Here is a 17100-nt window from a genome sequence, read left to right as displayed (position 1 = left end):
TCCACTTCTACATGGGGGGACATTTGCACTTTCTCTAGGGACATCTATGGACCTCAGGGAATGTATTCACAGTGTCAGAAATATTGTTTCTGTTACCATGCTTGAGTAAATTGTAATGAACCAAAGGAGAATATAAATAAATAAAAATGTAGTTTTCTTTTGACGGTGAATAACACATTGACCAGACGTGACAAATTGCCACTGAGCTCATTCAGCACCTTCTTGAGATCAAGTGTACAGGAAATCTAAGCAAATTAATAAAGGACAGATGATTTACAGGTCGCACATCTATGGATCGGGCCAAATCTCCTCTTTCCAATGGCAGAGTTCAATCTGGATTTAGTACCACCAGGTGCCCGTAACAGGACAGCTTTCTTATAATGTAAATAACTCTGCCATTTTTCATCAGATTGAGACACAGTTTTAGACGTTCACAGAAAGGTAAAGAAACAAACTACGTTCTATTTTATGGCAATATAACGTTCAGGTTTGTTCGACCCATGAGATATAATTACAAAAATAACGTCACAACTTTTCGCAAAGAATATTTTCAGCAGATTTCACAGAGGCTGGTGTGAGCTGGGTAGTGTAGTTTTATGAAATTTCGATGTCCATTGAAAGCCCTGGGTCTCCTGTCTTAGGACTACAATTATATTGACCATATTGATCAAATTGTTTACACTGCCTGTGTTGTCTTTTACTACCTGTATACTGTGTTGTTTACTACCTGTACCCCTCCCCCCTCCCCCCCCCCATGCTGCTATGATGCCTGAATTTCCCCAAGGGGATCAATAAAGGAATATCTCTCTCATCTCTACACCGCGTTCATGGCGCATTACTTGACACAAAAGAATTACGCGGGTTAGGTTCTTTACTCTTGGCTACATTACAAAAAGAAACTATATTGATCTATTTGTGATGTGAAATAAATCTCGACCCGGTACCGGGCTTAACTCTAGGCTCTTCCACCTGATATCAAGTTAGCTTACCGTAATTCCTCTAATAGTAACCCCGGCTTGTATTTGTTTCAACTGTAGCGGATACCAGGCTTGTATTAGGACGAGGCATGTATAAGAGAGAGCCCTATATTTCTAATTTTCAAACGGATCATAATGAATAAATCAACATTTTGTGTCAGTTTGAACCCAGTAAAATGTACTGGGTTCATTTATTGAAACCAAGTACTGTATGAAATACGGTAGTAAACAGTGCAATTACAGGTGGTCAAAAAAAGTAAAATAAAGTAAAATAGTGCAATCACAATACTGGTATAATAATAATAATAATAATAATAATAATAATAATAATAATAACTTTGTTTTATACAATTCTGAGGTAGGCTTACTCTCTTGGTAAACATTAACACCATACCATTATATGGTATTTACTGCACAGCCAGGCCAGCATATAACAACAATAAATATATAAATATATTGCCTATGGTAAATCCGTTGAGGGAAATACCGTAATTCCTCTAATATACATGAAACCCGGCTTGTATTAGGAGGCCGGCTTATAATTGCTTAGCTCAACAGCGCACCCGGTCATTAATAGAGACCCGGTTTTTAATTGAATACCGGTTACTATTAGAGGAATTACGGTATATCAACTCCAGATGTCAGTCGTGAAATTCAAAGTGGCAACATTTTCCAAGCATTTAGAAATAAACGTGCACACGTGCTTGTACTTATTTGGGATAGCCGTGTCTGAGAAAACATGCCGGTTTGGCAATATGTAGTGATGCTCCAAATGTTCAACTAAGCATCGGAAACCGACATTTTCAACAACAGAAACTAGGGATGCACCGAATGGGAAATTCTTGGCCGAAACCGATACCGAAAATAGAAAACAGTTGGCCAAAAACCGAAAAGCCGAAAATGATTCATAGAATAGAATTATTTTTTACCAATGTTGTGGAACATTATGATTATGGAAAAATATATGATTATGGCAAAACTTAACTTAAATAATAAATAATCACTATTATGGGTCCATAAAACATTTATTCAGCACTTCTGAATGCATACAGTACATGAATTCCATCTTTTCTCTGGCTGCCGCAGCGGACATCTGTGCTCTACTGAGCGCACCTTTCTAGTCCCCAGCTGAATGTGCTCTCTGGACTTTGGCACAGTAGACGCGCGACAGACAGACAGCGTCAATGTGAGAAACACAATCCCCCCCCCTCTCGCTCTGAATAATATGCATATTAGATCACTAACCGCGACGGGCATATAGTAAATAAGGATATAAAAGCATGTTAAAGACGCATTTATTGGACGCGTTGCACACAGAGTTTACATAGAAACAGCGCGACTCCCGACAGCGCGACATCATCACAACAACACGCGAGGTTGTTAGGTTGTTTCTGTTTCGGTGATATATTTTCGGTGAAAAAACTCTTTCGGCCGAAAGCCGAAATGCCATTTTTTGCCATTTTCGGCCGAAAACCTTCGGTGCCGAAATTTCGGTGCATCCCTAACAGAAACGGTCATCCAGCAAAATAAATTCAATGTTAGCTGTTGCTGTAAACTTTTCCTCTTGGCATTCGTTGCACGTATGAACCCGGCATTCTCCTTTCCCGGCATTCTCCACCGCAGCGCCTAGATTGTGGAACAGCCTCCCCCTCAGCGTACGGACCGCCCAGACCGTGCAGGCTTTTAAATCACTTAAAAAAATCGACCTGTTCTCCTTGGCCTTCCCCCCCCACTTAATCACCACTAGACCCGTGGCCCTTCTATCCTCTTTGTTTTACTGTGTCCTACCTGTTTTTTTTTTATTACTTTCATTGCTTTACTATGTTTTTAATCTTATATTTTGCATCATATTATTTTGTTTTTATTACTTTCATTGCTTTACTATGTTTTTAATCTTATATCTTGCATCACATTATTTTGTTTTTATCAACCTGCCTGTGAAGCACTTTGGTGCCAGCTGCCGCTGCCTGGAAATGTGCTATATAAATAAAATTTACTTGACTTGATGAATCTGAAAGTGTTTAATTAAGTTGACGGTGTTGAAGTTTCCAGTGTTGCTGCCAGCCCTAGAAATACTTGCGTTGCAGATGTTACACTAACCTTTTTCTTCTTTGAGCTTAAAATAACTCCACACAGCTGACAGGATCTGAATATAGTTTGGGTGCTTCTGAGTAATTCCAGGAAAAAGACGCGAAAATAGCGTTTTAATGGGCGGAGTCAGTTGTCCAAGCCATCCCTACAAGCACGTGTTTTGCCAGAGTGTTTAGCACCCACCCCCAGACCGCAGCTCGGTAGAGAAAAGAAACTACAAAGTTTTTTTTATTTTTAATTTTTTATCTTTTTCCCTCTTCTTTTTCCTCCGATTTTCTCCCATCCCAATGTTAGTCGTTATGCCAATTCCCAATCCCCTTCCTGGTCGCTGCGCACTTACCCCCCACAGTCGGTCTGGGAGAGTAGAGGCTATCACGTGCTTCCTCCAACACACGTCTAGCCAATCAACCGCTTCTTTTCACCTGGCAGCGCGGACTCTCACTGAGGGTGTAACGTGTGGAAGGATCACACTACCCCCCTTAGATCCTATCCGCGCTGAGCAGGCGCCCCGACCGAACTGTAGGAGTCGCTTACAACGACCCGGACCCACCCCGCCAGCTTTCCCACCCTCTAATACAGCCAATTGTATTAGTGTGAACGGCCAGCCAAGCTGGTGACAACGCCGGAGCTGTGAGCTGGATTCGAACAGGCGAATCCAGCGTCTCCGGTGTTGGTGACGAACGCAATCTCCGCTACGCCACCTGACCGCCCTAACTACAACGTTTCTAATGGAGTGCAATAGCGGCCGAAGGCGTTAGAGGGCGGTATAAGACCGTCTGCCAGCTCAGACACACTCAGAACAGCATGCACAAGGTGCCCCGCTGAATTATGAATGGATATAGCGAATAAAAGAAATACCGTGAGAAAAACGTAGATCTACGTTTCCGGCACTCAACTGTCGGGCGACAGAAATGTAGTTCTACGTTAACGGCACCCAAAGGGTTAAGTATATATCTTAAATGGATCTCTTAAATTCACAATTTGATTTGTCTTTCGATTAATTTAGCTATATTTTGAATGATAAAAAGCAGCTCACCCGTTTTAAAACCTTCCCTGTGCGTTTGTCCGTGTTTCTGTTCATGAGCGTCACAGGACTTGGCGTTTCTGAACGTGCGCAGGCAAACGCCGCAGCTGAACGGCCTGGACCCCTTCTCCCGCTCCCTCTCCCACCGTTTCCTCCTCCTCTTCCAGTGGTTCTTCCAGTGGGGCTCCATGTCCTTCCAGCTGTCCGCCCGCCAGCCGCACCTTGGGCACTTGAAGCCCCCGTCCCCGTCGTGACACTTCACGTGGACCTCCAGCAGGTGTCTGGAGGGCAGGGCGGCAGGGCAGAGGATGCACAGCAGTGTCCGCCTGAGAGAACAAACAGCTTTCTGGGACAATCTTTCCATTTCAGAATCCCATTCTTTTTCCAATGGGGCTACCCCTTTCTTAGTCAATTAGTTGCTAATGACCTGCTGCTGCATAAGCAAGCTTAGTGAGGTTAGCCTCGCCTCTTTCAGGTCTGTGTTAAGCAAGCTTAGTGAGGTTAGCCTCGCCTCTTTCAGGTCTGTGTTAAGCAAGCTTAGTGAGGTTAGCCTCGCCTCTTTCAGGTCTGTGTTAAGCAAGCTTAGTGAGGTTAGCCTCGCCTCTTTCAGGTCTGTGTTAAGCAAGCTTAGTGAGGTTAGCCTCGCCTCTTTCAGGTCTGTGTTAAGCAAGCTTAGTGAGGTTAGCCTCGCCTCTTTCAGTTCTGTGTTAAGCAAGCTTAGTGCAGTTAGCCTCGCCTCTTTCAGGTCTGTGTTGTCTTTGAGATTGACAGTATTTGCAAGTCACAGTGGCCCTCAAGACACAACCTATAGAATAGAATACTCTCGCCCACCTCCAGGAAGAGGAGTTATACTTTTACCAAAACGAAACATATCAAAATGGATCTTCCAAATGTTGTTTATTTCCCAGATATGATTGTGTTTGCTATAACGTTACTGTGCGATATTAGTCACTTGAAGTCACAGAACTGTTTTCCCTTCGGCTAATGATAATCCTGAATATGTGATCAACATTGCTTACCTGTTGACGTCCAATTTACACGGACAGGTGCTTGTGTTGTTATAATCGTTGTGCTGACATTATCAGGTAAGTGCAAAGTTATTTGTTTATATGCTTTACTGTGTGAATTGACCTGGATATGAAGCCTCTGTACTAGTGCAAAATATAAAGAGATAATAGTATTTCAAATGAGTTTATGACAGCAACCATGAAAGCATGTCACATTTACAAGGCACTACAAGGCTGTTTACTAGGGGCGAGAGTGGTTTTAGGGGCAAGAGAGATTGTCACATAGCCCGCTGCCCGCCCCTATCCAACACTTTTTTATCCAACTCTACACCTTTCAGTAAAAGTAATGGTAACTTTATTTAGACTGTAGACTCTCTTTAGTCTATTTGGCAGTTGGTCAAAATAAAATAAAACATTTTGCTAGTCCATTGAAACAACCTTATAACTAATACTGTTGACAAGTTACTGACACTTAATTGATACGGTGTAGAAAGTAAAGTATTACTAAACTCATAGATTGGGTTGGTAATTATGTTACTAAAGTCATGGATTGGGTTGATATGATATGGGTTGTGTATGGATCACCCCTCACTCCTCCTCACGACATCTCCGCTCCGGCCAGGCAAACCTCCTCCAGCGCCCGAGGACCAATCTCTGCACCATGGGAGATCAAGCCTTCTGCTCATCCGCTCCCAGTCTGTGGAATGCTCTCCCTGACCACCTGAGAGCACCACAGACTGTGGATGCTTTTAAAAAGGGCCTTTTGTTGATTTTTATCTAGTTTTAGCTCCACTTTTTTTATGTTCTTTTACCAGTTTTAGCCCTTATTTTATGTTTTTTTTAACTCTTTTATTAGTTTTACTGTTCTTTTTACTCCTTACTAGTTTTAGTCTTGCTTATTTTATATTCTCTTTTTACTCTCTTGTTAGCTTTTATGTTATTTTACACTGTAGCGCTTTGAGATTTGCTCCACAATTATAAAGCGCCCTACAAATCAAATACATTATTATTTATTACTATTATTATTGGGCTGGTATGGATTGGGTTGGTATGGTATGGATTGGTATCCCAGCCAGAGTGCATATTGGCAGGGAGAAGTGGCATCACTTGGGACAAACCTCTCCCCTCTGACTCACCTTGGTGGCCCCTCCCTCGCTGTCCTCTGCTGCCTCCTGGTGGCCGTCCTCTGCTGCCTTCGGGCTGACGTCCTCCACAGCTTGGCGTCCACGCGCTCGTACGGCTGCGTCTTGTCCTCCAGGGACGTGTCCGACGAACCCTCTTGGCCCACCGGGACGGAGGTCTCGGCGCTGGCCTTCGGAGCCTTGGCGGTGGAGATGCGACAGAGCCCCAGGGTCATGAGATGAGCGGACTGGGCCATCTCCTCGTCCTGCCTCTCTTGGCGCGCCATTGGACAGGACAGGTCCACGCCCTTCAACCGAAACACAGCATTCTCCCCCTCCTCCTCCTCGCCGTGCACCTCCTCTTCCTCCTCAAACAGAGTGCTTACCTTTTTTTTGTATACAAGGATGAGAGATTAGTTAGAAGGCTGTTGGAATATGTCGACTATGGTTACTGAACTAGTGCACTCTCTTGGATAGTAACCCTTTCACTACAACACTACCAAAGGGTTAACCCTTTCACGGCGACAACCGACAATACAGCAGGTTAACCTTCTGTATTGTCGCAGTGAAAGGGTTAACCCTTTGTCGTGTGGTTGTTAAAGGGTTAACAATTTGTTGTGTAGCAGTGAAAGGGTTAACCTTCTGTATTGTCGCAGTGAAAGGGTTAACCCTTTGTCGTGTGGTTGTGAAAGGGTAACCCTTTGTTGTGTGGCAGTTAAAGGGTTAATCAATTAGTAAGTCAACTAACCAGTTGCTGGGCTCATGGTCAGCTTTAGTCAATTTGTTTCTTTTTCATTGCTGAACAGGGTTTTTCTTTCTTTCTTTTGGGGAGGGCTACTTGCACCAACATTGTTGAAATAGACAGCAGAAGCAGAAATAAAGAGATGATTTTACATTTTACAGTGTTTTCATGAATGAATGAAAACTTTATTTAACAGATTGCAGAATGGGTACAATACAGTACGGCTCAATACACACAATTGTTAAGGTTACGTCTGTAGTGTGGTGGTAGTGAAAGGTTAACCTTCTGTAGTGTGGTTGTGAAAGGGTTAACCCTTTGTCATGTGGCAGTGAAAGGGTTAACCGTCTGCATTGTCACAGTGAAAGGGTTAACCCTTTGGTAGTGTGGTAGTGAAAGGGTTAAATAGATTACTGAACATGCTACGATGACTAGGAAGTGGATTGAGAACGCCTCTGGTCAAGACCCTCCTGCCCTCTCTCTCTTACCTCACAGGTCTGTGCGACGTGCAGGCTGCTGTCGGAGTTGGACCCCAGACCCATGTCGCAGGAGCGTGGGCTGATATTTGGTAACATGCCGTACATTGGCAGGAGGAACGACATGCGCTCCAATCCCATGTGATCCATGGGGTCGTCGTCGTCACTGTGTTTAGATGATCCCACATGGAGCTCATCTTCCAGATCATAAGGGGAGTGACGTTGGTCCAATTCATCTTCTCCACCCGCCACCACTCCCATCTCCCCCAGGCTCCCCCCCACGTTATCCTTCTCCAGACACGGCAGAGCAGGGCAAGAGGACCCCGCTCCGACCTCATCGTGGTGGGACTCCACTAAGTGTGTGTTGATGTTACTCTTAAGGGCGCTGGTGAACTGGCACACTCTGCAGCGGTACACTTCCACCAGGAAGGCTTCGACCAAAGTGGCTATGGCAGGGACACCTATCCCATGCACCGTGCCACAATAAAGGCTCGATGTGACTTTCTCTTCTGCAATCTGTAAAGTCACAGGACTAATGTCCCGGTACTGCTCTTTGACGGAATTCATTCTCAAGCTTTTCTGGGGACATGGTCACACATCATGCATTGACTGGGTGACGTAAACTCTGACCAGGTTGAAATCCATCTGTAAAATATGTGATACGAGTGATTGATTGAAAACTTTATTAACAGATTGCAGAATGGGTACAGTACAGCTCAATACAAACAATTGTTAAGGGGATGCAGACCAGAGAAATACTTGTCTTTAGTCTTGTTTACATCAGGGTCCCCCATTTTCAATTCATCATAACATATATGACATACATGACATACAGACAGTACTGCTACATCTATACATTTATGACATACCAGATTTGCAAATACAGTACTGTTTGTCAAAGTAAAATGAACCAGCTAACGTTACTTATCTATGTTCAATCTGGCTTGGTTTAGTTGACCCACTACTGCCCCAGAATCCAGTGGACAATCCCTGGGATAGAGCATCATACTAGCTAAACGAGCTAACTGTTAGCTAACTGCAACTGGACTGATAATAATCACCCGCCCTGGACATCGTCGTTTTCTAATCGTATGCTAGCTAATAAGATAACAAGTGGCATTAGCAAACAACACCGCCTTCAACATAACAAACAATACTACTGCACATACAAAGCCGAGTCCTGGGCTCCTGACTAAAGAATAAGATACTCTAATAAAACATTAGCTCATCAGCTGCTGCATGCTAAATTAATGTTGTGAATGTGTGCGCAGTTGTTCTTCGTTGTGTTTATGGCGGATCGCAAACCCGAAAGTGCATGATGTCGCCACCTACAGCACTGGAGTGTGTAGAGTCATGAATGAATGAAAACTTTATTTAACAGATTGCAGAATGGGTACAATACAGTACGGCTCAATACATACAATTGTTAAGGGGATGCAGACCTGAGAAAGACGTTTGTCTTGTTTCCATCAGGGTCCCCCATTTTCATTTCATATAGACATTTATGACATACACAACATACATGACATTTATGGCATAGGGACATATAGGTATTTTATTTAGTACTGATACATTTGTGACATAAGCGGTATTCAAATATACAGTACTGTTACCCCTAGATCCTGACAGAGTATATACATATGATGGGGAGGGGACTGTACATTAGTAGGGGTGGGTGGGTGGGAGGGAAATATACATACGGCGGGGAGTGAATATATAGTATGCGGTGGGGAGGAGACTGTCTATTAGGAGGTGGTGGGGGTTTTGGGCATTTACGGTGGCCAGTTTCGAATTGCAGCCTCCCGTAGGTGCTCTTTAAGAGCGGTTTTGAATGTGGGCAGGGATTCACATTCCTTTACAGCTTTGGGTAGGGCGTTCCACATTGTTGTGGCATAATTGCGAAACGTGTTTAGTCCCTTGTTTGAGCCGAATCTGGGTTTAACATGATTTGTTGAGCTTCCTCTGGTGTAGTGGTTGTGGTATTCACTGACCTTTGGGAAGTATTTTGACATGTACATGGGCACCCCGGTCGTATAGTGTATCTTGAAGACCAGGCCCATTGCAAGTTGCATAGTCATAGTACCCTTGAATGAGTGCTCCTGCCAGAGTCTTCAGGGTATTCTTGTTTACCAGAGAGGAGATCCGGTACAAGAATCTAGTTCGTTGGTTGACTTTTTTTATTACATTGGATGCCATTTTGTCACAGGAAAGATTTGCCTCTAGGATGGAACCCAGGTAGGTAATTTCGTCTTTCCTTGTGACAATATTGTCACCCACTGTAACTGAGAAGCCGTCGGTCTTGCTGAGTTTGTTATTTGAACCGAAGAGAATGGACTCTGTTTTGCCCATGTGTAATGATAGTTTGTTATCAGCGAGCCATATGCAGATTTGCCTAGTTCCGTGCTGAGGGTTTTTTCAACCTGCAATTTGTTCTTGTCAGAGACCAGCAGGGCTGAGTCGTCCACAAACAGGAACAAGTTGCAGTCACAGGCTGACGACATGTCATTTGCATAAATTGACATGTTCATTTGAAGACTCCTACACTTTAATCCTGTTTCAGAGGGAAACCAAAATAGTTTCATTTAGTTACCTCCCACCGAAACATCACTCATACTCAAATCCCATTTCCACACAGCCAACCTATCTAACTTTGTCTTTCAACATTTACATCGGAATGATAGGCTATTACAGTAAAGATGTTCAAGAGAGTACATTTGTTTCAATATGGCCACTAGTGGTGTCATCAGGGACATTGAATCCTTGCGTTGTATTAATTACAGCACCATGAAATTATTTAATGAAAAATAGCAATACCTTATTTTATAGGGACTGCTACCTTATCATTTAATTTAACTGTAATTAGCCAAACACAAGGATCCAATGGTGGCCATATTCAAACTAATTTACTCTCAATAACTCAAACTAATTGAATGTGTGCAAAATTGTTTAGAGATTTTATTATTAATTTAACATGCTCTATCCACTCCAGACCTCTATCCAATGGCATCCATTTTAAACCATCTTTCTGAGCCCCAAGACTGTATCTCTGAAAATGCACCACTCTCCTAAAGCTAGAAAATCAGTGAGAGAACCTTCACTGATGTAACTAGGATGTAAAATGTAGAGTTACTCTATATACATAATTATACGAGGCTCTAACTTTATGAGGCCATACAATGTTTGTCTGAGCTCTTACACCCAAATTAGGTTTATATTCTGATACATTTTATGGTCTCATAAAGCCATATTTTACATGCCATCACCGAATGAATGAATGAATGAATGAATGAATGAATGAATGAATGAATGAATGAATGAATGAATGAATGAATGAATGAATGAATGAATGAATTAATTAATGAATTAATGAATTAATGAATGAATGAATGAATGAACACTTTATTTAACAGATTGCAGAATGGGTACAATACAGTACGGCTCAATACATACAATTGTTAAGGGGATGCAGACCTGAGAAAGACGTTTGTCTTGTTTCCATCAGGGTCCCCCATTTTCATTTCATATAGACATTTATGACATACACAACATACATGACATTTATGGCATAGGGACATATAGGTATTTTATTTAGTACTGATACATTTGTGACATAAGCGGTATTCAAATATACAGTACTGTTACCCCTAGATCCTGACAGAGTATATACATATGATGGGGAGGGGACTGTACATTAGGAGGGGGTGGGTGGGTGGGAGGGAAATATACATACGGCGGGGAGGGAATATATAGTATGCGGTGGGGAGGAGACTGTCTATTAGGAGGTGGTGGGGGTTTTGGGCATTTACGGTGGCCAGTTTCGAATTGCAGCCTCCCGTAGGTGCTCTTTAAGAGCGGTTTTGAATGTGGGCAGGGATTCACATTCCTTTACAGCTTTGGGTAGGGCGTTCCACATTATTGTGGCATAATTGCGAAACGTGTTTAGTCCCTTGTTTGAGCCGAATCTGGGTTTAACATGATTTGTTGAGCTTCCTCTGGTGTAGTGGTTGTGGTATTCACTGACCTTTGGGAAGTATTTTGACATGTACATGGGCACCCCGGTCGTATAGTGTATCTTGAAGACCAGGCCCATTGCAAGTTGCATAGTCATAGTACCCTTGAATGAGTGCTCCTGCCAGAGTCTTCAGGGTATTCTTGTTTACCAGAGAGGAGATCCGGTACAAGAATCTAGTTCGTTGGTTGACTTTTTTTATTACATTGGATGCCATTTTGTCACAGGAAAGATTTGCCTCTAGGATGGAACCCAGGTAGGTAATTTCGTCTTTCCTTGTGACAATATTGTCACCCACTGTAACTGAGAAGCCGTCGGTCTTGCTGAGTTTGTTATTTGAACCGAAGAGAATGGACTCTGTTTTGCCCATGTGTAATGATAGTTTGTTATCAGCGAGCCATATGCAGATTTTGCCTAGTTCCGTGCTGAGGGTTTTTTCAACCTGCAATTTGTTCTTGTTAGAGACCAGCAGGGCTGAGTCGTCCACAAACAGGAACAAGTTGCAGTCACAGGCTGACGACATGTCATTTGCATAAATTTACATGTTCATTTGAAGACTCCTACACTTTAATCCTGTTTCAGAGGGAAACCAAAATAGTTTCATTTAGTTACCTCCCACCGAAACATCACTCATACTCAAATCCCATTTCCACACAGCCAACCTATCTAACTTTGTCTTTCAACATTTACATCGGAATGATAGGCTATTACAGTAAAGATGTTCAAGAGAGTACATTTGTTTCAATATGGCCACTAGTGGTGTCATCAGGGACATTGAATCCTTGCGTTGTATTAATTACAGCACCATGAAATTATTTAATGAAAAATAGCAATACCTTATTTTATAGAGACTGCTACCTTATCATTTAATTTAACTGTAATTAGCCAAACACAAGGATCCAATGGTGGCCATATTCAAACTAATTTACTCTCAATAACTCAAACTAATTGAATGTGTGCAAAATTGTTTAGAGATTTTATTATTAATTTAACATGCTCTATCCACTCCAGACCTCTATCCAATGGCATCCATTTTAAACGATCTTTCTGAGCCCCAAGACTGTATCTCTGAAAATGCACCACTCTCCTAAAGCTAGAAAATCAGTGAGAGAACCTTCACTGATGTAACTAGGATGTAAAATGTAGAGTTACTCTATATACATAATTATACGAGGCTCTAACTTTATGAGGCCATACAATGTTTGTCTGAGCTCTTACACCCAAATTAGGTTTATATTCTGATAAATTGTATGGTCTCATAAAGCCATATTTTACATGCCATCACCGAATGAATGAATGAATGAATGAATGAATGAATGAATGAATGAATGAATGAATTGAATGAATGAATGAATGAATGAATGAATGAAAACTTTATTTAACAGATTACAGAATGGGTACAATACAGTACGGTACACACAATTGTTAAGGGGATGCAGACCAGAGAAAGGCGTTTGTCTTGTTTACATCAGGGTCCCCCATTTTCAATTCATAGTGACATTTATGACATACACAACATACATGACATCATGACATTTATGGCATAGGGACATACATGACATACAGGTATATAGTACTGTTACATTTGTGACATATACGATATGCAAATATACAGTACTGTTACCCATAGATCCTGACAGAGATATGATGGGGAGGAGACTGTACATTAGGAGGGGGTGGGTGGGTGGGAGAGAAATATACATACGGTGGGGAGATAATATATACATACGGTGGGGAGGAGACTGTCTATTAGGAGGGGGTGGGGGTGGGGGGGTTTGGACATTTACGGTGGCCAGTTTCGAATGGTAGCCTCCCGTAGGTGCTCTTTAAGTGCGGTTTTGAATGTGGGTAGGGATTCACATTCCTTTATAGTTTTGGGTAGGGCGTTCCACATTGATGTGGCATAATTGCGAAATGTGTTTAGTCCCTTGTTTGAGCCGAATCTGGGTTTAACATGATTTGTTGAGCTTCCTCTGGTGTTGTGGTTGTGGTATTCACTGACCTTTGGGAAGTATTTTGACATGTACATGGGTACCTTAGTCGTATAGTGTATCTTGTAGACCAGGCCCATTGCAAGTTGCTGTACTCTGTCGTCTACTCTAAGCCATCGCAGGGGTGTAAAAAGTACCCAGAAATTATACTTAAGTGAAAGTATGGGTACTGTCTCAAAATCTGACTCAAGTAAAAGTCAAAGTATCTGGCTAAAAACACACTTGAGTAAAAGTAAAAAGTCCTACTTTTAAATGTACTTAAGTACTAAAAAGTAAAAGTAAAAGAAATCTTTTGAAAGGGATAGTCTCAAATTCCATCGTGGGCCAAGTTTTCATTTTAACTACACATTGCACCAGGCGAGTTAGTTGAAGAGGTGAGCCAATTAGTGAAATCATCAGCTGGTGTTTAGGCAAGGCTGGAATGAAACAAAGCATACACTCTGCCCACAATGGAATGTGTTCTGCGATAGACAATGCTGAAATGAAAGAACAGAGGACATTTTTTTTGCATTAAAATTATGCACTTCTACATTGAAGGTAAACTAACATGGACGGCATTCACATCACAGCATGAATAATATCACAATATTAAAGACCGAATACTGCAGTATCCTGAATAATATGACAATATTAAAAACAGAATGGTGTATCCTGAATAATATCACAATATTAACCACAGCATACTGGATTATCCTGAATAATATCACAATATTAAAGGCAGAATACTGGAGTACCCTGAATAATATCACAATATTAAAGGCAGAATACTGGAGTACCCTGAATAATATCACAATATTAAAGACAGAATACTGGAGTACCCTGAATAATATCACAATATTAAAGACAGAATACTGGAGTACCCTGAATAATATCAAAAATAAATTGTATCTACTTTTTCTCCCATTTTCAATTTTTCTCCCATCCCAATTTCGTATCGTCCAATTCTACCCTCCCCTGTCTCGAACGCTGTTAGGCCATGCCTCCCACAAGCCGGCTGCAATGTGGACTAAGCCTTGCATCACGTGTCCCCTCCGGTACTCGAGGAAGCAGCAGTCGCATCTTTTCACCTGCACAGCACGATCTCTCAGCGTCGGGGGTCTGCGTTTGGAGGGCACGCCGCCCCCGTCGCTTCCTGATTTTGCTGCGCAGGCGCACCAACCGACCTGTAGGAGTCACTGTCCACAGCGTCCGATCCCCACCCATCAGCTTCCCACCCCCTAATACTGCCAATTGTATTAGTATGAATGACCAGCCAAGCTGATAGCAATGCGGAGAGCTGGGCTCGAACCCAGCGTCTCCTGCATTGGTGGTGAGCGCCTTGCCCATTGCACCACCTAGCCACCCTCATAATATCACAATATTAAAGACAGAATACTGGAGTACCCTGAATAATATCACAATATTAAAGACAGAATACTGGAGTACCCTGAATAATATCACAATATTAAAGACAGAATACTGGAGTACCCTGAATAATATCACAATATTAAAGACAGAATACTGGAGTACACTGAATAATATCACAATATTAAAGACAGAATACTGGAGTACCCTGAATAATATCACAATATTAAAGACAGAATACTGGAGTACCCTGAATAATATCACAATATTAAAGACAGAATACTGGAGTACACTGAATAATATCACAATATTAACCACAGCATAATGTGGATTTTGTACTCCAAGTGAATGTCGTTTAAGGCACTGGCCAAAACATTGAAAGTATGGGAGCCCTTCAGTCTTCTGCAGGCAAGTGCAACAGAACGCCTTTCAAAGCTTTCAGTGTCGATCCAGTGAGCGGTTACCCCAATGAAACTTCTTCGTCGGGCTGTCCAGCAATCTGTTGTTGTCGCGATCCATTCAACTTCACTCATAGCAGCAGTGACTTTCTATTTCATGGTTTGAGCAGCTTTGCTGATCTTTGAGTGGACAGTGGGCCTCGTAATGACATTAGTGCTTGGTCGCAAACCATTTATCAGGTTTTTGAATGATGGCAACTCAACAACACTATAAGGTTGGAGTCCTTGAACTATGTATTTTTTATGTAGATAGGGCCATGGATGCTCGTCTTGTCCGTCCACGCTGTCGCCGACCGTTTCGTCCTCTTCATCACTCATTGTGGCCATCTTCTATGGCTTGTCACTCTGACTGTCTATTCTTCTGATAACAGGTGTTTAATCAAAGATCCCCGCTTTCTAGTCTTGCTCAAGGACCAATCAGCATGGGAATGGGCGGGTTCATTTTACATTGATGGGGATTTGATTGGCTGTTTACCTGCGGTTGCAGGATTAATAACGTTAACGTTAGTTTGGCGAGATAAACAATTCAAATATACTAATTAAAATGGTTGGACCTGCGAGATTTGTACTTTGTACTTTGTAGGTCTGCATTTTAAATGTAAAGAGTAAAAAGTATGTTTTTTTTCCTCTGAAATGTAAGGGAGTAAAAGTACAAAGTATACAAACCTAATAATACTCGAGTAAAGTACAAAAAATTCCCCAAAACAGTACTTAAGTATTGTAACGAAGTACAATTACTCAAGTACTTTACACCCCTTGTTAAAGTTAGAGGTTATGTATGATTGCAAGTAACTGAGTAACTGTCTAACTGTGTCTAACTGATTCCACAAGAGGGCCCTATAGGCGGAGCTGTTAATGCTGCCGCCAGGTATAGAGGTATAAAAGGAGATGTCTACTCCCCCTCTGTCTCTTCCACCGTCGCTCTCACAAGAGAAGGATGTCTCATGTACTGCTGTGTACCAATGTGAAATAAACCACGCCGTTTAATGGCTAAAGATAGAAACCATGCCCCATGAACATATTATTGTCGCCCCATAGCTGACTCTGTCAACACCCTTGCATCCTAGGTAGTCAAAGTGGGCAGGGGTGAGGTGGGTTCTAGGAGTAAGGTCAAGTAGTAGTCTGACCAGTTTGTTTTGTGATGTTTGTAATTTGGTTTTTAGCGCCTTTGAGGTGCTTTGGTACCATGAGGTGCAAGCATAGTCGTAGTACCCTTGAATGAGTGCTCCTGCCAGAGTCTTCAGGGTATTCTTGTTTACCAGAGAGGAGATCCGGTACAAGAATCTAGTTCGTTGGTTGACTTTTTTTATTACCTTGGATGCCATTTTGTCACAGGAAAGATTTGCCTCTAGGATGGAACCTAGGTATGTAATTTCATCTTTCCTTGTGACAATATTGTCACCCACTGTAACTGAGAAGCCGTCGGTCTTGCTGAGTTTGTTATTTGATCCAAAGAGAATGGACTCTGTTTTACCCAGGTGTAATGATAGTTTGTTATCAGCGAGCCAGGTGCAGATTCTGCCGAGTTCTGAGCTGAGGGTTTTTTCAACCTGTAACTTGTTCTTGTCAGAGACCAGCAGGGCTGAGTCGTCCGCGAACAAGAACAAGTTGCAGTCACAAGCTGACGACATGTCATTTGCATAAATTAGGAACAGTAGCGGTCCTAGTATGCTTCCTTGTGGAACACCACAGCTCACTGGGAGGGGGGGGATAGAGTACCGTTTACCTTCACCATCTGTTCTCTCCCCTCCAGGTAGGATTGCATCCAGCTCACTGATAGACTATCAAAACCAATAGCAAAACCGATTGGAGTGTTCTCTCTCTGATTTCTATCTTTAGGTGTATTAGCTGTCACAAATACTG

The 17100-nt window shown here is 42.3% G+C and overlaps 1 protein-coding gene across 1 annotated transcript in view; it reads right to left on the bottom strand.

Annotated features, from left to right (window-relative positions):
• LOC311226723 (uncharacterized protein) overlaps positions 1-8002 on the bottom strand; it is a gene marked incomplete at its 5' end in the record, with an annotated part of 52417 nt that extends 44415 nt beyond the window's left edge. The window contains 3 exons of the mRNA XM_084312134.1: positions 4105-4418; positions 6236-6606; positions 7448-8002. Of these exons, the coding sequence (XP_084168260.1) occupies positions 4105-4418; positions 6236-6606; positions 7448-8002 (1240 nt within the window). The remainder of the gene's footprint in view (positions 1-4104; positions 4419-6235; positions 6607-7447) is intronic.
• Positions 8003-17100: the final 9098 nt, after the last annotated feature.

This window comes from Notolepis coatsorum (assembly GCF_963971535.1).
Source record: "Notolepis coatsorum genome assembly, chromosome: 4".
In the NCBI taxonomy this organism is placed as follows: domain Eukaryota; kingdom Metazoa; phylum Chordata; class Actinopteri; order Aulopiformes; family Paralepididae; genus Notolepis; species Notolepis coatsorum.
Note: the sequence above shows the minus strand (reverse complement) of the source record. Positions and strands in the feature narration are given on the sequence as shown.